Below are 19,242 nucleotides of genomic sequence, written 5' to 3'. Positions count from 1 at the left end.
GCTGCGCCAGCGTGGCGTGGGTTTCGAAGGCACACATCGGCGTAGGTGGAAGTGGGCGTGAACCCATGCAAATGAGGCGTGACCCCATGCAAATGATTGGCCGAGCGCCAGACAGGTACGTATCACGAACTGCGCATGCGCCGTGACGTGGACGCAAGCACAGCACCCCCATGCGCATGCTCACAACCACGCCGGGAAAACTGACTAAGCTGCGCCGGATCTCTGCGTACGCCGTGAACATAACGTACGCCCAGTCAGACACACGTCCAACGCACAATACGCCGGCCTGTGTTCCCTGGTGCAGACCTGTGCATGTCTGTTGCTGGGTTGCACCTCCTTTATGGGGAATAACTTTACGTCGGACGTACAACTTACGCGCATCTCGCGTAGCATGCGCCGGGCACACGCACGTTCGTGAATCGCCGTATTTCCCTCATTTGCATGTTTGAATGGCTAATCAATGGGAGCAGCACCATGCACCCAGCCTAAATGTGCGCCCACCCTACACCGGCGTGTGCAAGCTATGTCGGCGGGGTGTAGCCTGTTTTTAGGCGCATATTAGTTTGTGGGTCTGGCGCACAGATACGACGGCGCACATTTGCACTTACGTCGGCGTAACTTGTTATACGTTGGCGTAAGTGCTTTGTGAATCTGGGCCTTAATGTTCACTATTGTCTTCCTGCTTCTCTTTCCAGCCAATCAGGAAGAGAGTCCTAAGACCCAATTGGCCGAGAGGAGAAGCGACCGTATTGGCTGGTATCGGGGGAGGATGTATGGGGAGATGCGGAGGAAGCCATCCTCATCGGAGGGAGCGATCTTTCTCTGCGTCGCCACAAACACCAGAACCCGACTGCATGAGTACCATCACGGGGGTGCTGGGGGGGGGGGGGGGGTGGTCGCGTGCTTTGTATGTGGAGCACCAGCCACCACTGGCTGTAGGTCTGACTCAGCATGGGGGAGGGTGCCAGAGCTTTGCAGAGAGACCACTCAACTGGATTCTTCTCTGCAGCATGCTGGCAGGGGACAGGCTTTTCTACCCCCATCTGTATTTAGCTGATTTCAACTGAAAATCCAATTTCAATGTAAAACTTGAGACATTCAGCTTGTCAGCAATATTTTAGAGGAGATGAATATTTATTAGAAGAACATAATGGTGTCATCACCGAAGCTGCATCTCAGAAATAATAGCTGACTTATGTCATTATCCATATATATATATATATACATAGTGGTACAAGTGCTGAGTGTCCCCCGGTGATATATGGAATAATCTATCCTCTAATGGTAATTATAAGGATGTTAGTAGTCACTGGGGAGTTCAGAGACCTTTATAGGTGTACAAGGCCAGAGACCAAATGTAGCGTGATGGTCTGCCCACCCCATGGTGCTTCTTTCTGTTCTTTAGAATTAAAGGGCAAACAACAATATATTGTTAACCCTGTTTATCACTTTATCACTGTATGTGTGAATAAAATCCAAGTAATTACTAATTATTTATTGCAAGAGGTATGTTTTTCCTTATACCAAAATCTAAACTAATGTATCAAAATTTCTAGACAAAGGCATTAACCACTTAAGACCCGGACCTTTAGGCAGCTAAAGGACCCGGCCAGGTTTTGCCATTCGGCACTGCGTGGCTTTAACAGACAATTGCGCGGTCGTGCGACGTGGCTCCCAAACAAAATTGGCGTCCTTTTTTTCCCACAAATAGAGCTTTCTTTTGGTGGTATTTGATCGCCTCTGCGGTTTTTATTTTTTTGCGCTATAAACAAAAATAGAGCGACCATTTTGAAAAAAAAAACAATATTTTTTACTTTTTGCTATAATAAATATCCCCCAAATATATATAAAAAAGCATTTTTTTCCTCAGTTTAGGTCGATACGTATTCTTCTACACATTTTTGGTAAAAAAAAATCGCAATAGGCGTTTATCGGTTGGTTTGCGCAAAATTTATAGCGTTTACAAAATAGGGGATAGTTTTATTGCATTTTTATAATTTTTTTTTTTTTTACTACTAATAGCGGCGATCAGCGATTTTTTTTCGTGACTGCGACATTATGGCCGACACTTCGGACAATTTAAAATGCATTGTTTACTGTGAAAATGACAATTGCACTTTTGGAGTTAACCACAAGGGGGCGCTGAAGGGGTTATGTATGACCTAATATGTGTTTCTAACTGTAGGGGGGTGTGGCTGTAGGTGTGACGTCATCGATTGTGTATCCCTATAAAAGGGATCGCACGATCGATGACGCCGCCACAGTGAAGAATGGGGAAGCTGTGTTTACACACAGCTCTCCCCTTTCTTCAGCTCCGGGGACCGATCACGGGACTCCAGCGGCGATCGGGTCCGGGGGTCTCGGTCACGGAGCTCCGGACCGGGTCGTGGGCGCGCGCCCGCGAGCCACGGCTGGGTACTAGCACAGGACGTACCTGTACGTGCATGTGCCCAGCCGTGCCATTCTGCCGACGTAAATGTGCAGGAGGCGGTCCTTAACTAAAATGTGTCAAAAGTGTCCGCCATAATGTCGCAGTACCGAAAAAAAATCGCTGATCGCCGCCATTACTAGTAAAAAAAATATATTAATAAAAATGACATAAAAATACCCCCTATTTTGTAAACGCTATAGATTTTGCGCAAACCAATCAATGAAAGCTTATTGCGATTTTTTTTACGAAAAATATGTAGAAGAATACGTATTGTCCTAAACTGAGGAAAAAAATTTTTTTTTATATATTTTTGGGGGATATTTATTATAGCAAAAAGTAAAAAATATTCATTTTTTTTCAAAATTGTCGCTCTATTTTTGTTTATAGCGCAAAAAATAAAAAGCGCAGAGGTGATCAAATACCACCAAAAGAAAGCCCTATTTGTGGGAAAAAAAGGACGCCAATTTTGTTTGGGAGCCACGTCACACGACCGCGCAATTGTCAGTTAAAGCGACGCAGTCCCGAATCGCAAAAAGTGCTCTGGTCTTTGGGCAGCAATATTGTCTGGGGGTTAAGTGGTTAAGTGGTTAAAGACATAATAAACTTTTGAAAGAGTTGTCCAACAGCAGGCCTTTGTCCCCTTCCCACTGGATCATGGTTTCACTTTGATTGAGTGAGTAACTTGTATAGCGCTACAAATGCGAACTAAATCGCCTCTAACGTTCCTCTGTTGACCTTCCTCTTGCAGAAAGTCGGGAGAGCTCCTTCAGCCGATCTCGCAGCTCCAGCGTGTCAAGCATTGATAAGGAGACCAGAGAGGCCATCACAGCCCTGTACTTCATGGAGTCCTTCTCTCGAAAGAATGATCCGTCACCCTCACCGTGCCTCTGGGTGGGGACCAGCCTGGGAATGGTGCTGATCATATCTCTGAACGTTCCCGCAAGTGAGGAGCAGAGACAGGCAGAGCCGGTGGTGGTCACTCCAAGCGGTAAGTGGTCAGTCTGTGGTACATGACACACACCGGGCAGTGGTGGGAGTTGGTGGATTTTTTAACGGCCCTAACACATGTGACTGTGGTTAATGAGGTAAACATACTTTGACCAGATCTTAGCACTGTTCAGTAGGCAACTCTTGTTAGCTGGTTTTACCTAAAAAAAAAAGAGCCAAGTCTTGTGAGGAGAGAGAGAGAGAGAGCAGCGCAGATGCTCTCGGGCACAGCACTGGATCGAGATTGGGCAGGGTTAGGGCTTGGGGTTAGGGGGTTGGGGTTAGGGCTTGGGGTTAGGGTTTCCCATAGAAGAATAAGGCTAGGACTCAGGAATTGGAACAGGGACCTCCCCCAAAGGTCAGAAGGCGGGTTCCCAGAGGTCAAAGGTCACAGGGCATTGCTGACCCACCCCCACCAAAGTGTACCACCTACCCCAACTAAGTCGGGGAATGAACAAGTCGGGGAAAGCGTCTTGCAGGTTAATGTAAGTATTTGGTGGGGGGTGGGGCTCTGGGGGTACACATGTTAAAAGAGAAGTATGGCCAAAGTTTTTTTGACCATACTTTTATTGTGGGTTACAGGAGTTCAATTACCTTTGTCCTCTTGTGATCAAGAGTTTGTTTATAGCAGGTTACTGACCACTATCAGCTGATGAGGCGGGGCCGTGCCAGGTTCTGAAAGGATCCCGACAATATTGTTGGCATCGACCCAGCTGCCTGATTTACAGCTAACTCTGTCAGCTTGCGGCTGAGAGTCAGAGCCACCCGTACCCAACCCCTCCCCAGCCCAGCGCTCCATTGAACTCATGAGGGGTAGAGCAGAGAGAGGTCACTGACGGTCACCTCTCTCTGCTCAGAGCGGACCGAGAACTGAGCGATCAAGAGATCATGTGGTTGCTTGGTCTCAGAGCCGATGTAGGACAGCTGCAGCATCAGAGCCGGGAATGTGTGTTTATTTTTTTAACAGCCCATACTTCTCCTTTAATGGGCATTATTATGCATTAACAGGCAGTACAATATTGGACATACAGTGCATCCAGAAAGTATTCACAGCGCTTCACTTTTTCCACATTTTGTTATGTTACAGCCTTATTCCAAAATTCATTAAATTCATTATTTTCCTCAAAATTCTACAAACAATCCCCCATAGTGACAACGTGATAGAAGTTTGTTTGAAATCTTTGCAAATTAAAAAAAAAAAAAAAAACATGTATATAAGTATCACAGGCTCCTCCCATGCACACAAGTATCACAGGCTCCTCCCATGCATACAAGTATCACAGGCGCCTCCCATGCACATAAGTATCACAGGCTCCTCCCATGCACACAAGTATCACAGGCGCCTCCCATGCACACAAGTATCAGAAGCGCCTCCCATGCACATAAGTATCACAGGCGCCTCCCATGCACACAAGTATCAGAAGCGCCTCCCATGCACATAAGTATCACAGGCGCCTCCCATGCACACAAGTATCACAGGCGCATCCGGTGCACACAAGTATCACAGGTGCCTCCCATGCACACAAGTATCACAGGCTCCTCCCATGCACACAAGTATCACAGGCTCCTCCCATTCACACAAGTATCACAGGCTCCTCCCATGCACACAAGTATCACAGGCGCCTCCCATGCACACAAGTATCACAGGCGCCTCCCATGCACACAAGTATCACAGGCACCTCCCATGCACACATGTATCACAGGCGCCTACCAAGCACACAAGTATCACAGGCGCCTCCCATGTACACAAGTATCACAGGCGCCTACCATGCACACAAGTATCACAGGCGCCTCCCGCGCACACAAGTATCACAGGCTCCTCCCATGCACACAAGCATCACAGGCTCCTCCCATGTGCATAAGTATCACAGGCTCCTCCTATGCACACAAGTATCACAGGCTCCTCCCATGCACACAAGTATCACAGGCGCCTCCCATGCACACAAGTATCACAGGCACCTCCCATGCACACAAGTATCACATGCTCCTCCCATGCACACAAGTATCACGGGCTTCTCCCATGCACACAAGTATCACGGGCTCCTCCCGTGTACACAAGTATCACAGGCTCCTCCCGTGTACATAAGTATCACAGGCTCCTCCCGTGTACATAAGTATCACAGGCTCCTCCCACGTACATAAGTATCACAGGCTCCTCCCGTGTACATAAGTATCACAGGCTCCTCCCGTGTACATAAGTATCACAGGCTCCTCCCGTGTACATAAGTATCACAGGCTCCTTCCGTGTACATAAGTATCACAGGCTCCTCCCACGTACATAAGTATCACAGGCTCCTCCCACGTACATAAGTATCACAGGCGCCTCCCACGTACATAAGTATCACAGGCGCCTCCCATGTACATAAGTATCACAGGCTCCTCCCATGTACATAAGTATCACAGGCTCCTCCCATGTACATAAGTATCACAGGCGCCTCCCATGTACATAAGTATCACAGGCTCCTCCCATGTACACAAGTATCACAGGCTCCTCCCATGTACATAAGTATCACAGCCTTTTTCCATGATACTCAAAATTGAGCTCAGGTGAATCCTGTTTCCAGTGATTATCCTTGAGATGTTTCTGCAACTTGATTGGAGTCCACCCGTGGTAAATTCAGTTGATTGGACATGATTTGGAAAGGCACACCCCTGTCTATAGAACGTCCTACAGGTAAGGCCTTGTACACACGACCGAACATGTCCGCTGAAATTGGTCCGCGGACCAGTTTCCGCGGACATGTCCGACCGTGTATAGGGCCTAGCGGACAGCATGCTAAGAAACTTGTCCGCTGGAAAGATGTCCGTCGGACATGTCCGATGGTTAGTACGACTCATCGGACATGTCCGCTGGTTATGACGTATAACCAGCGGCCCAAAATCCCGTGCATGCGTCGAATTGATGCGTGGAAGCATTGAACTCGCGTGTTAGAGAACGTCGGTGTCTTCTACGTCACTGCGTTCTCTGTCCGCGGGGATTTTGGTCTGATGGTATGTACACACATCAGACCAAAACCTCCCAGGAGACATGTCCGATGAAAACGGTCCGCGAACCGTTTTCATCGGACATGTCTGCTTGTGTGTACAGGGCCTAACAGTGCATGTCAGAGCACAAACCAAGCTATGAAGTCCATGGAATGTTCTGTAGACCTCGGAAACAGGATTGTATGGAGGCACAGATCGGGGGAAGGGTACAGAAACATTTTTATTTATTGGAACAGTCTGATATCCCAGTCTAAAGAGAGAAATCGAGCGGGGGGTGGGTAACCTCCACTTACAATAGTCGCCGTAGGGTGAAGAGATCTCACTGATGGTGTCCCCGGGCAATAGGTGGACCTGTTATATGGGTTTTACCCTGCCAAACACTGGATTACCAGAGAATCTCCATTAAATGTATGATGGGGACAATGGGATCATGAATGACTACATGCTTTATCTGTCTGCAGGTACCGTACTCACACTGAAGGGGGCAGTGCTGACCTTCTCCTGCCTGGACTGTATGGGATCTTTAATCCGCCCATCCTACGAAGTCTGGAGGGACCCAAACAGCACGGACGACAACGAGAAGACGAGGAAGAGGAAACTGGTGGCGTTCTCTCCATCCTCCTCGCAGGATATGAGCGATCACCAGTTCGCCGTGGTCTGCTCAGAAAAGCAAGCCAAAGTTTTCTCTCTGCCTTCCCAGACGTGTCTGTACGTCCACAACATTACCGAGACCTCCTTCCTCCTGCGGGCCGACGTGGTCACCATGTGCAACAACGTCCTGCTGGCCTGTTTCTGTGCCAATGGGCATATCATGACAATAAGGTAAGTGGGCGCGGATTCCATCTTGTGTCATCCCTCATGTCCTGTCTTTGTCGATCGCTGCGGTCTCACGGCACATGAGCATTTTTTTGCATTCATTTATCTAAACACAGTGGAAGCTTAGATTACGAGCATAATCCGTTTCGGGAGAACGCTTGTAATCCAAAGCACTCGCATATCAAAGTGAGATTCCCCATTGAAGTCAATGGAAACGAAAATAATTTGCCTTGACTTCAACGGTATGCAATACCGCATGTGGCCAGAGGCGGGGGGGGGGGGCGCCGCAGAGCCTCGGAAAGGCCCGAGGACAGTTTGGCTGACCTCGGCAAACCTCGGAAAGACTTTTAGGTAGATTCAGTAAGAGTTAGGCCGGCTTATCAGTAGAATCAGTAGACTCTGAATCTACGCCGACATGTTTAAGCGCATGCTCAAACAGAGATACGCTTAAACATATCTAAGATACGATGGCTTGCGCCGTCCTATCTTAGATTGCAATATTTTGGATGGCCGCTAGGTGGCGCTTCCATTGCGGTCGGCGTATGAATATGTAAATGAGGGGATACGCCGATTCACGAACGTACGCCCGGCCGACGCAGTACTTTTACGCCGTTTGCGTAAGAGATAGGCCGCGTAAAGTTAGAGCTAGGCCCTAGTGGAATAGTAATGTAAAGTATGGCCGCCGTTCCCGCCGCGAAATTCGAAATTTTTACGTCGTTTGCGTAAGTCATCCGCGAATCGGGATTTACGTCGTTTACGTCCACGTCTAAATCAATAGGCCCGTGCGGCGTACTTAGCCGCAATGCACACTGGGAAATGTAGGTAGCCTAAACACGCTAAGCTACGCCGCCATAACTTTATTCCATTGTACCAGAATCTACCTATATGTTCACGAGCCTTGCCGAGGTCAGCCGGACTGTCCTCTGAGCTTTTCTGGCCGTTTCCGAACGCCACCATTCAGCTCCGGCGCCCCCCCCACCTCAGGCCAAATGCGGTACTGCACCATGCTTTGGCCTGAATCCTGCTCGTTTTGCGAGACAATACTTGCAAACCGAGTTAGGATCTTAGCAAATACAGCGCTCGTATTGCGAAACGCTCTTTAACCACTTCCATACCAGGCACATACGCACCTTCCTGCCCAAGCCAATTATCAGCTTTTGGCGCTGTCGCAATTTGAATGACAATTGCGCAGTCGTGCTACACTGTACCCGAATGAAATTTTTATCATTTTGTTCCCACAAATAGAGCTTTCTTTTGGTGGTATTTGATCACCTCTGCAATTTTTATTTCTTGCGCAACAACTAAAAAAAGACCGACATTTTTGAAAAACATTTTTTTTTTTTTCTCTTAATTTTTTTTGTAAATAAGTACGTTTTCTTCTTCAATTATGGGCACCGATATGGCGGCACTGATGGGCACCGATGAGGTGGCACTGATGGGCACCGATAGGCGGCGCTGGTATGAATGAATGAAAAACTTATAAAGCGCGGCGCATGCGAACTGAATCGCTTCTGGGCGCTAGTCCAGTATGCTCCGGTATGCTGCACTGATGGGCACTCATAGGCGGCACTGATGGGCACTCATAGGCGGCACTGATGGGCACTCTTTGGCAGCACTGATGGGCACTCATGGGTGGCACTTATGGGTGGCACTGATGGGTACTTATGGGTGGCACAGATGGGCACTAATAGGTGGGCACTGGGCATAAATGGGCACTAAGAGGTGGCACTGAGGGGTGGCACTGATGGCATTGCTGGGCATAATTTTAGCCAGTGCCCATGTTGCCAGTCAGTGCCCATTTGTGGACACTGATTGGCATCGATTGTGTTTTTTTTTTTTTTTTAGCACTGGGGGGCACTCCCTGGTGGTCCCCTGTCAGGAGAGCCGGCGATCGGCTCTCCTCTACTCGCGTCTGTTAGACGCGAGTGAGGAAGAGAACCGATCAACGGCTCTTCCTGTTTACATCGTGATCAGCCGTGGTTGGACACGGCTGATCACGTAGTAAAGAGCCTCCGCCGGAGGCTCTTTACCGAGATCGGAGATGCGTAGAGGCTGCGCGGGCGCCCTTTACTGACGTCACATCCGGTTTCTTGGTTCCAATCTCTTGTGCTTTGGAACACACGCTGTGTCTTCTTGAGACGCCAACCATATTCACCTAAAGCTGTACATGGTGGTGCTGACTTACAGCACTCCTAAATGTACAGTTGTGCTCATAAGTTTACATACCCTGGCAGAATGTATGATTTCTTGGCCATTTTTCAGAGAATATAAATAACACAAAAACTTTTCTTTCACTCGTGGTTAGTGTTGGGCTGAAGCCAATCAATGTTAAATCTTTTTAAATCATAATGGCAACAGAAACTGCCCAAATGACCCTGGGCCAGATTCAGGTAGCTACGCTATAAGTTACGGCGGCGCAGCGTAGTGTATTTACGCTACGCCTCCGCAACTTACAGGAGCAAGTGCAGTATTCACAAAGCACTTGCTCCGTAAGTCGCAGCGGCGTAGCGTAAATGGGGCCGGCGTAAGCGCGCGTAATTCAAATGGGGAAGGGGGGGCGTGTTTTATGGTAATATGTGAAGACCTGACGTGATTTACGAACGGTGCATGCGCCGTCCGTGTACATATGCCAGTGTGCATTGCTCTCAACTACGGCGTAACGACGTATTGGTTTCGACGTGAACGTAAACTACGTCCAGCCCTATTCGCGAACGATGTAAATAATTAAAATTTCGAAGCGGGATCAACGTCCATACTTAACATTGGCTGCGCCTCCTAATAGCAGGAGCAGCCTTACGCCGAAAAAGCCTTAACGCAAATTACGTAAAAAACGAACGCCGGGCGCACGTACGTTTGTGAATCGGCGTATCTAGGAAATTAGCATATTCTACGCCGACAACAACGGAAGCGCCCCTAGCGGCCAAAGTTATATTGCACACAATTCTACGCCGCCGCAATCAAGTTACGTCGGTGGAGGAAGCCTATTTTTTCAGCGTAACTGCCTTTGTGAATCGGCGTAACGCTACGCAGGCGCGGAATTCAAATTACGGCAGTGTATGTGAATCTACCCCCCTGATCATAAGTTTACATACCCTGGTGATTTTGACCTGATAACACGCACACAAGTTGACACAAAGGGGTTTGATTGGCTATTAAAAGGTCACCATCCTCACCTGTGGTCTGTTTGCTTGTAAATAGTGTGAGGCCTCGTACACACGACCGTTTTCCTCGACAGAATCCATCAAGAAACTTGGTGGCAGAGCTTTTTTTTTTTAGCCCCAGACCTCCTCTAACTCAAAACATGTAACCAGTAAAAATAATTTAAGTATTTTTAAGTACCGAAGTTTAGCGCCATTCCGTGTACAATTTTGAAGGGCGACATGTTGGGTATCTATTTACTCTGCGTTCACATTATGCATAAAAAAATTGGGCTAACTTTACTGTTTATGTTTTTTTTTTTTATATTCATGAATGTGTCTTTTTTTTTCCCTAAACAAATTACATTTGAAAGACTTCTAAAAAATAAAATCACTTCTAAAAAAAAAGATAAAAGCTAATTTTACCTTTTTTTTTTTAAATCAAAATGACGTTTATAGAGCAAGGGGTGGTTACAGACAGTGTAATAAACGGTACAACATGCACCACAAGCAAGGATACATGGTAATGTCAAAAGTACAGGTATAACAGACAAAACAAGACAAGATAAGTGGCATATGGAAATGCGAAAAAAGGGCTAAGAGACATGTCGCGTAGGTGATGGGGGCCTTAACCCGGGGTTATCGAGCAGGTGCCTAAGAGGGGCGTTAACCAGTGGGAGTATCACAGGAGGAGGCTTCCCCCAGCCATCTATCCCAGATCTTGTTGTATTTACCGGGGCATCCTCTATGGGTATAGAGAAGCTTCTTGAAAGGCATGGTGTCGTTGACGGACTTGATCCATTGTTGCAGGGTGGGAGGGGGACCCCTCAACCAGGTTTTCGCTATCTGAAGCCTCGCGAGGAAAAGAGTCTCTTGCAAAAATATGTTGAGGTATTTCTCGGCCTCAGACAGCGAAAATATCCCGAACAGACATTGTCGGGGGCTAAGGGAGAGAGGGGAGCCCATTCGGTCGTGGAGAAAACGGACTACCTGGGTCCAGAAACCGTTCACGCAGGGGCATTCCCAGAGGAGGTGGTAGAGGGTAGCTTCAGGGGAACCACAGCCCGGGCAGTTGGGGTCACTACCCGGCCTAAACTTTGAGAGCCGGCGAGGCGTCAGATAGGACCGGTGGAGGATATATAATTGGGTTAGACGGTCCGATATTTTAGGAGAGACCAGCTTGCAGTTAGTAAGGACTTCGTCCCATTCACCCGGCGACAGCACCCCCAGATCGGGCTCCCAACGGGTCTTAGCCCGCTGCTAATTTTACCTTTCACAAAAAAATATAAAACAATTTTTATTTATTTTTTTAAAGCATGAAACTGTTTCTTTTTTCAAAAAAGTTGCAATGACCGCCATTGTATTCTCTAGAGCAGCGACGGCGAACCTCGGCACCCCAGATGTTTTGGAACTACATTTCCCATGATGCTCAACTACACTGCAGAGTACATGAGGATCATGGGAAATGTAGTTCCAAAACATCTGGGGGTGCTGAGGTTCACCATCACTGCTCTAGGGTCTCTGCTAAAAAAAAAACATATACCGTATTTATCGGCGTATACCGCGCACTTTTTTCCCCTTAAAATCAGGGGGAAATCGTGGGTGCGCGATATAAACCGATCCCCGCTGTCTCTGAGCGCCGCAGGGTAGAGCCGAGCCGAGTGTACTGCGCACTCGGCTAGGCTCGCCCATGCTCAGCTCCGCCCGCAGCCACGCGAGAGGAGCCGAACACACAGGAAATCCGGCTCCTCTCGGCGCCAAATCCAAAAACAAACACCGCTGCAACCCCGGGCAAGGTGCGGATGTACTCACAGACGGACACGCTGGACAGAGATGGACACCTGGATGGAGGCCGCAGACGGACACCTCCAAAGCCGCAGACGGACACCCACAAGGGTGGACGGACCCCACGCAAGGAAGTCGCAGACGGACACCCACAAGGCTGGACTGACCCCTTGCAAGGCCGCAGACGGTCGCCGGACAAGACCGCCGATGGACGCAGGGCAAAAATGTAAGAGCCAGATTCTTAGAGGAGATACGACGGCGTATCTCCAGATACGCCGTCATATCTCTGCGTCCGGCCGGTCGTATCTATGCGCCTGATTCTTAGAATCAGTTACGCATAGATATCTGTTCGATCCGACAGGCGTAAGTCTCTTACGCCGTCGGATCGTAACTGCATTTTTAAGCTGACCGCTAGGGGCGTGTATGCTGATTTACACGTCGAAATATGTAAATCAGCAAGATACGCGAATTCCCGAACGGCCGGCCGACGCAGTAAATTTACACTGTTTACGTTAGGCTTTTCCCGGCGTATAGTTACCCCTGCTATATGGTGGCGTAAGTGCGGCGTACCAATGTTAAGTATGGCCGTCGTTCCCGTGACGAAATTTGAAAATTTTGCGTCGTTTGCGTAACTCGTCCCTGAATGGGGCTGGACGTAATTTACGTCCACGTCAAAACCATTATGTCCTTGCGGCGTATTAGGAGCAATGCACACTGGGAGATTTCCACGTTCGTGAAAAAACGTCAATCACGTCGGGTCACAGAAGATTAACATAAAACACGCCCCCCTGTCCCACATTTAAATTAGGCGGGCTTACGCCGGCCGATTTACGCTACGCCGCCGCAAATTACGGAGCAAGTGCTTTGAGAATACAGCACTTGCCCGTCTAAGTTGCGGCGGCGTAACGTAAATCGGATACGTTACGCCGCCGCAGAGATACGCGCTCCTACGATAATCTGGCCCTAAGTTTTCTTTTTTTTTACTTAAACTTTCTTTCTAAGGTTGGGGTGCGCGTTATACGCCGGCGCGCGGTATACCCCGATAAATACGGTATATAATGTTTGGGGGGTTCTATGTAATTTTCTAGCAAAAAAATTATGATTTTTACGTGTAGGAGAGAAATGTCAGAATTGGCCTGGTTGGCAAGTGGTTAAATCTCTCACCCCCCACACCCTCATAAATGTGCTCCTACTATGAAAATATGTTATTTAAAATGTAAAAATACAATAAAAATGCATTAGTAAAAGAAAACAGAAAACACGGGGTGAATATTAGAGATACGATGCAGCCAGCACAAAAACACGAGAAAAAATAATTATTGTTTATCTGCAGAGAAATGTCAGCCTGTGAAGGATCATCCTATAGATAACGTGCGTTTTTTATCTCCGCAGCCTGCCCAGCCTGCGTCCTCTGCTAGATGTCAATTACTTACCTCTGACGGATATGAGGATAGCCAGGACCTTCTGCTTCGCTAATGGCGGCCAGGCGCTGTACCTGTGTTCTTCCAGTGAGATCCAAAGAATAACGTACAGCCAGGAAATGTGCGACAGTCTGCAGGTGAGACGCTTCACACCGAAACATGGATTGTGGGATTTATACGTTGACCAATTTTCAGCGCTGACACGCTTTGAATGACTATTGCCACCGCTGTACCCAAATTATATTTTTATCATTTTTTTCACACAAATAGAGCTTTCTTTTGGTGGTATTTAACAACTTAAGGACCGCCTCCTGCAGATATACGTCGGCAGAATGGCACGGCTGGGCACAGGCACGTACCTGTACGTCCTCTTTAATTGCCCAGCCGTGGGTGGCGGGCGTGCGCGCGCCCGCCCGCATTCCCGGTCCGAAGCTCTGTTACCGCGGCCGCGGGACCCGCCGAACCGATCGCCGCCGGAGTCCCGCGATCGGTCCCCGGAGCTGAAGAACGGGGAGAGCTGAGTGTAAACACAGCATCCACGTTCTTCACTGTGGCGCCGCCATTGACCGTGTGTTCCCTGATATAGGGAAACACGATCAATGACATCACACATCCAGCCCCGCCCCCTACAGTTAGAAACACATATGAGGTCACACTTAACCCCTTCAGCGCCCCCTTGTGGTTAACTCCCAAACTGCAATTGTCATTTTCACAGTAATCGGTGCATTTTTATAGCATTTTTTGCTGTGAAAATGACAATGGACCCAAAAATGTGTCAAAATTGTCCGATGTGTCCGCCATAATGTCGCAGTCACAAAAAAAATCGCTGATCGCCGCCATTAGTAGTAAAAAAAAAAAAATAATAATAAAAATGCAATAAAACTATCTCCTATTTTGGAAACGCTATAAATTTTGCGCAAACCAATCGATAAACGCTTATTGCGATTTTTTTTTTTACCAAAAATATGTAGAAGAATACGTATCGGCCTAAACTGAGGAAAAAAATGTTTTATATATCTTTTTGGAGGATATTTATTACAGCAAAAAGTAAAAAATATTGCATTTTTTTCAAAATTGTCGCTCTATTTTTGTTTATAGCGCAAAAAATAAAAACCGCAGAGGTGATCAAATACCACCAAAAGAAAGCTCTATTTGTGGGGAAAAAAAGACGCCAATTTTGTTTGGGAGCCACGTTGCACAACCGCGCAATTGTCAGTTAAATCGACGCTGTGCCGAATCGCAAATACTGGCCGGGTCCTTTACCTGCATTTTGGTCCGGGGCTTAAGTGGTTAAAACAAAAAAAGAAAAACAAAAAACATATTTTTTTTTCCTTTTTGCTATGAATGAATGAATGAATGAAAAATTTATATAGCGCGGCACATGCGAACTGAATCGCTTCTGGGCGCTAGTTGTTTGTGTCTCATGCCTTCAGAAAAGCAGGGTTTTGATCTGCCTTCTGAAAGACAGGTGGTTTTGCTCCATTATCCCATTTAAAAAAAAAAAAAAAAGATGTTTCCCTCAGTTTAGGCCGATACGTATTCTTCTACATATTTTTGGTAAAAAAAAAAAAAAAAAACGCAATAAGCGTATATTCATTGTTTGCGCAAAAGTTATAGTGCCTACAAAATAGGGGATAGATTTATGACATTTTTATTATTATTTTTTTTTACTAGTAATGGCGGCGATCTGCAATTTTTGTCAGGTCTGCGATATTGCGGCGGACACATCGGACACTTTTGACACTATTTTGGGACCATTCACATTTATACAGCGAACAGTGCTATTAATATGCACTGATTACTGTATAAATGTGACTGGCAGGAAAGGGGTTAACACTAGGGGCCAATCAAGGGGTTAATGTGTGCCCTGGGAGTGATTCTTACTATGGTGGAGGGGGGGTGACTGGGGGAGGTGACCGATCTGTGTCCCTATGTACAAGGGACACAGTATCGATCTCTTCTCTCCCTGACAGGACGTGGATCTCTGTGTTTACACCCCATCATTACACACAGAGCTCCATGTCCTGCCTCTGTAACTGCCGATCACGAGTACCCGGCGGACATCGCGGCCGCCAGGCACGCGCATCGGCACCACGTGACACGGCAGGCACAGTTTTTCCCCGGCGCGCGGGGGGGGAATGTAAACAGGAAGACGTCAATGGACGTCCAACCCGGCAGTTGAGAGCCGCGCTGTAGACGGAGGTTAAAGCGGAACGTTACTTCCTCCTCCTCCTCCCCACCTCCTCTGTATACATTGAACTTTTTTTTTTTTTTTGAGTACAGGTTCCTATTTCTGGCTTCTGCTAAGCTCACCTAGGCAAGCAGAGTGGAAGTTCCCCCCCCCCCCCACCCCCTGCAACCTCCTGGGCCACATCAACTGTCCCAGGAGACTGCAGGACCATTCAGAAAGAACACCGCGTCTTGAGCCTGCGCAGTGGGGGGAGCCGGCTCTGAAGCATCAGGAAGTCACAGCCCAGTGCTTGCACCATAGGTGTGCGCAGCCTATTGCATTAGGGCATGGGTGCCCGGCCGTGGCCCTCCAGCTGTTGCGGAACTATCAAGTCCCATCATGCCTCTGCCTTTGTGAGTCTTGTAAACTGTCAGCCATGCGATGCCTCATGGGACTTGCAGTTCCTGCAACACCAGGAGGGGCACAGGTTGAGCGCCCTCTCTTGAAATTAACTTTAGCCTGTGTGTGTGTGTGTGTGGAGGTGATATTAAAGTGTCAGCTCTTCAGGGGACTGACGTGAATGCTGTAAGGTGCTGTATAATGTGTTGATAAATACTGGAAATAACAGCTGGTCCAAGGCTGCAGTAACAATGTCATCGGCACAGGGGCGGACTGACAACTCATGGGTCCCCCCGGGCAATAGGAGATTATGGAACCCCCGGGCAATAGGAGATTATGGGGCCCCCGGGCAATAGGAGATTATGGGACCCCCGGGCAATAGGAGATTATGGGGCAACCGGGCAATAGGAGATTATGGGACCCCCGGGCAATAGGAGATTATGGGGCAACCGGGCAATAGGAGATTATGGGCCCCCCGGGCAATAGGAGATTATGGGGCCGCCGGGCAATAGGAGATTATGGGGCAACCGGGCAATAGGAGATTATGGGGCCCCCGGGCAATAGGAGATTATGGGGCCCCCGGGCAATAGGAGATTATGGGACTCCCGGGCAATAGGAGATTATGGGACCCCGGGCAATAGGAGATTATGGGACCCCCGGGCAATAGGAGATTATGGGCCCCCCGGGCAATAGGAGATTGTGGGGCCCCCGGGCAATAGGAGATTGTGGGGCCCCCGGGTAATAGGAGATTGTGGGGTCCCCGGGCAATAGGAGATTATGGGGCAACCGGGCAATAGGAGATTATGGGGCCCCCGGGCAATAGGAGATTATGGGACCCCGGGCAATAGGAGATTATGGGACTCCCGGGCAATAGGAGATTATGGGACCCCGGGCAATAGGAGATTATGGGACTCCCGGGCAATAGGAGATTATGGGACCCCGGGCAATAGGAGATTATGGGACCCCCGGGCAATAGGAGATTATGGAATCCCCGGGCAATAGGAGATTATGGGGTCCCCGGGCAATAGGAGATTATGGGGCCCCCGGGCAATAGGAGATTATGGGGTCCCCGGGCAATAGGAGATTATGGGGTCCCCGGGCAATAGGAGATTATGGGGTCCCCGGGCAATAGGAGATTATGGGGTCCCCGGGCAATAGGAGATTATGGGGCAACCGGGCAATAGGAGATTATGGGGCCCCCGGGTAATAGATTATGGGGTCCCCGGGTAATAGATTATGGGGTCCCCGGGCAATCGGAGATTATAGGGCTACCGGGCAATAGGAGATTATGGGGCAACCGGGTAATAGATTATGGGGCCCCCGGGCAATAGGAGATTGTGGGGTCCACAGGCAATAGATTATGGGGCAACCGGGCAATAGGAGATTGTGGGGCCCCCAGGCAATAGATTATGAGGCCACACAGTATACACACACACACAGTATAAATACACATACACACACACACTGAAAAGGTATTAGAGAGGGCAGCTATAATCTCGGGATTTTTAGACCAAAGGGTGTTGGTAAGGGACATTTCAGAGACAGATGTAAAAAAAACACTTTTACATGCTGTCCCTGTTTTTTTTTTTTTTTTTTTTTTTTTAGATTATAATTATTTTTTATTTTAAAAAAAATCAGTACAACACATATATATTAAAAAAAAAAAAAAAAAATACATAACAGAACATTATTACAGAACAACAGTCACAGTCCGTCTTATTATTATACATCCCCTTTAACCTTGTTGTCAGTATCAAACATATATCTCCTTCTTACATATCTCTCCCCTTCCCGAGCATCCCTGAGAGAGAAAGAAGAAAGGGAAAAAAAAAAAAAAAAAAAACACAACAACCCACCCTACTTCCCTCTCCTCCGACCCTTCTCCATATTTCTGTGGTTTCTCATTAAATCCCACATATACCCAATCCAAGTTCCCGGGCTCCTTCTATACCATTCAGCCTTATCCCCATTAACCTTCCCCCCTGTGGTCCATATAGGACTTCCAGGGAGTCCAAGTTCTTAAATATTTTTCCCTTTTATATTGTGTTGTCAGGACTAACTCTTCTAATTTGCTTATTTCCCTAACTTTACATATCCACATCTCCGCTGTTGGTGGAACTGGTGACTTCCACCTCTTCGTTATACAGGCCTTAGCGGCATCTAATAGATGGCATATAATCATTTCCCTATAGGCTTTTTCTGGTATTTGGTTTAAATGCAGAAGATAGAATTCCGGATCTTCCGGAATCTCATAATCTGAGCAAAACTGTAAAGCACTTTTAATCTCTGCCCAAAAACTCCTTAGCATTGGGCACTCCCAGAATATATGTAGCATCGTTCCTTTGCTTCTCTGGCACCTCCAGCATTTATCTGATACCTCTGCAAACATTTTGCTTAACTTTTCTGGTGTCCTATACCATCTTGTGAAGATCTTATAGTTTGTCTCTTGTATTCTCACACATATTGATGTTTCGTGTGTTCGCCTGTATATGCATTGTCGCTGTTCCGAACTGAAGGACTTCTCCAATTCCCTTTCCCATTCCTGAACGCACCTCAGAGGGCAACCTCCTGATCGTACTAATAACTCATAGCTTAATGAAAGACTATGTAGTAATGTTCCTTGTTCGTTACATATTTTCTCGAATTTCATGAGTGGTCTCTCAAAGCTCTCTGGATTTGGCAAAGTGTTCAGGAAGTGAACTATCTGAAGTGCATTCCAGAATTTCAAACGGAATACATTTCCTATTTCCATCAGTTCCGCTATGGTTACCCATCTTCCCATGTGGATATACCTTGCTACTTGTATACACTCTCTTTTTCTCAACTGCCGGAATGCTCCGTCTTCGTATCCCGATGGGAAGAGGGGGTTACCTATCACTGGGTATAGTGGGGAGGTCCTGGGCTCGATGCCCATCATAGGTAGTGCTGCTGCACAGATCCTCACCGTGTTACCCACTATTGGATTTTTATTCATTTCTTTAGGGAGTGAGGCAAACCACCACGGTGCTCTTTCTAGAGGTGTTTTGAATTGCGCCTGTTCGATTTGTACCCATAGCTTCGTATCTGAATGCCTATTCCAGTCTATTAGCCTGTTCAGATGTGTTGCGTAAT

At 47.7% G+C, this 19,242-nt stretch overlaps 1 protein-coding gene across 7 annotated transcripts in view; it reads left to right on the top strand.

Annotated features, from left to right (window-relative positions):
* The window catches only part of STXBP5L (syntaxin binding protein 5 like), a 413,558-nt gene that overhangs the window by 376,754 nt on the left and 17,562 nt on the right, over positions 1 to 19,242 (top strand). For all 7 annotated transcript variants that reach the window (XM_040339197.1, XM_040339195.1, XM_040339193.1 and 4 more), the window contains 3 exons: positions 3,180 to 3,419; positions 6,865 to 7,225; positions 13,534 to 13,699. In XM_040339197.1, coding sequence (XP_040195131.1) covers positions 3,180 to 3,419; positions 6,865 to 7,225; positions 13,534 to 13,699 — 767 coding nt within the window. The remainder of the gene's footprint in view (positions 1 to 3,179; positions 3,420 to 6,864; positions 7,226 to 13,533; positions 13,700 to 19,242) is intronic.

Source organism: Rana temporaria, chromosome 2 (assembly GCF_905171775.1).
Source record: "Rana temporaria chromosome 2, aRanTem1.1, whole genome shotgun sequence".
Lineage (NCBI taxonomy): Eukaryota > Metazoa > Chordata > Amphibia > Anura > Ranidae > Rana > Rana temporaria.
This window is presented reverse-complemented; position numbering and strand designations above follow the sequence as displayed.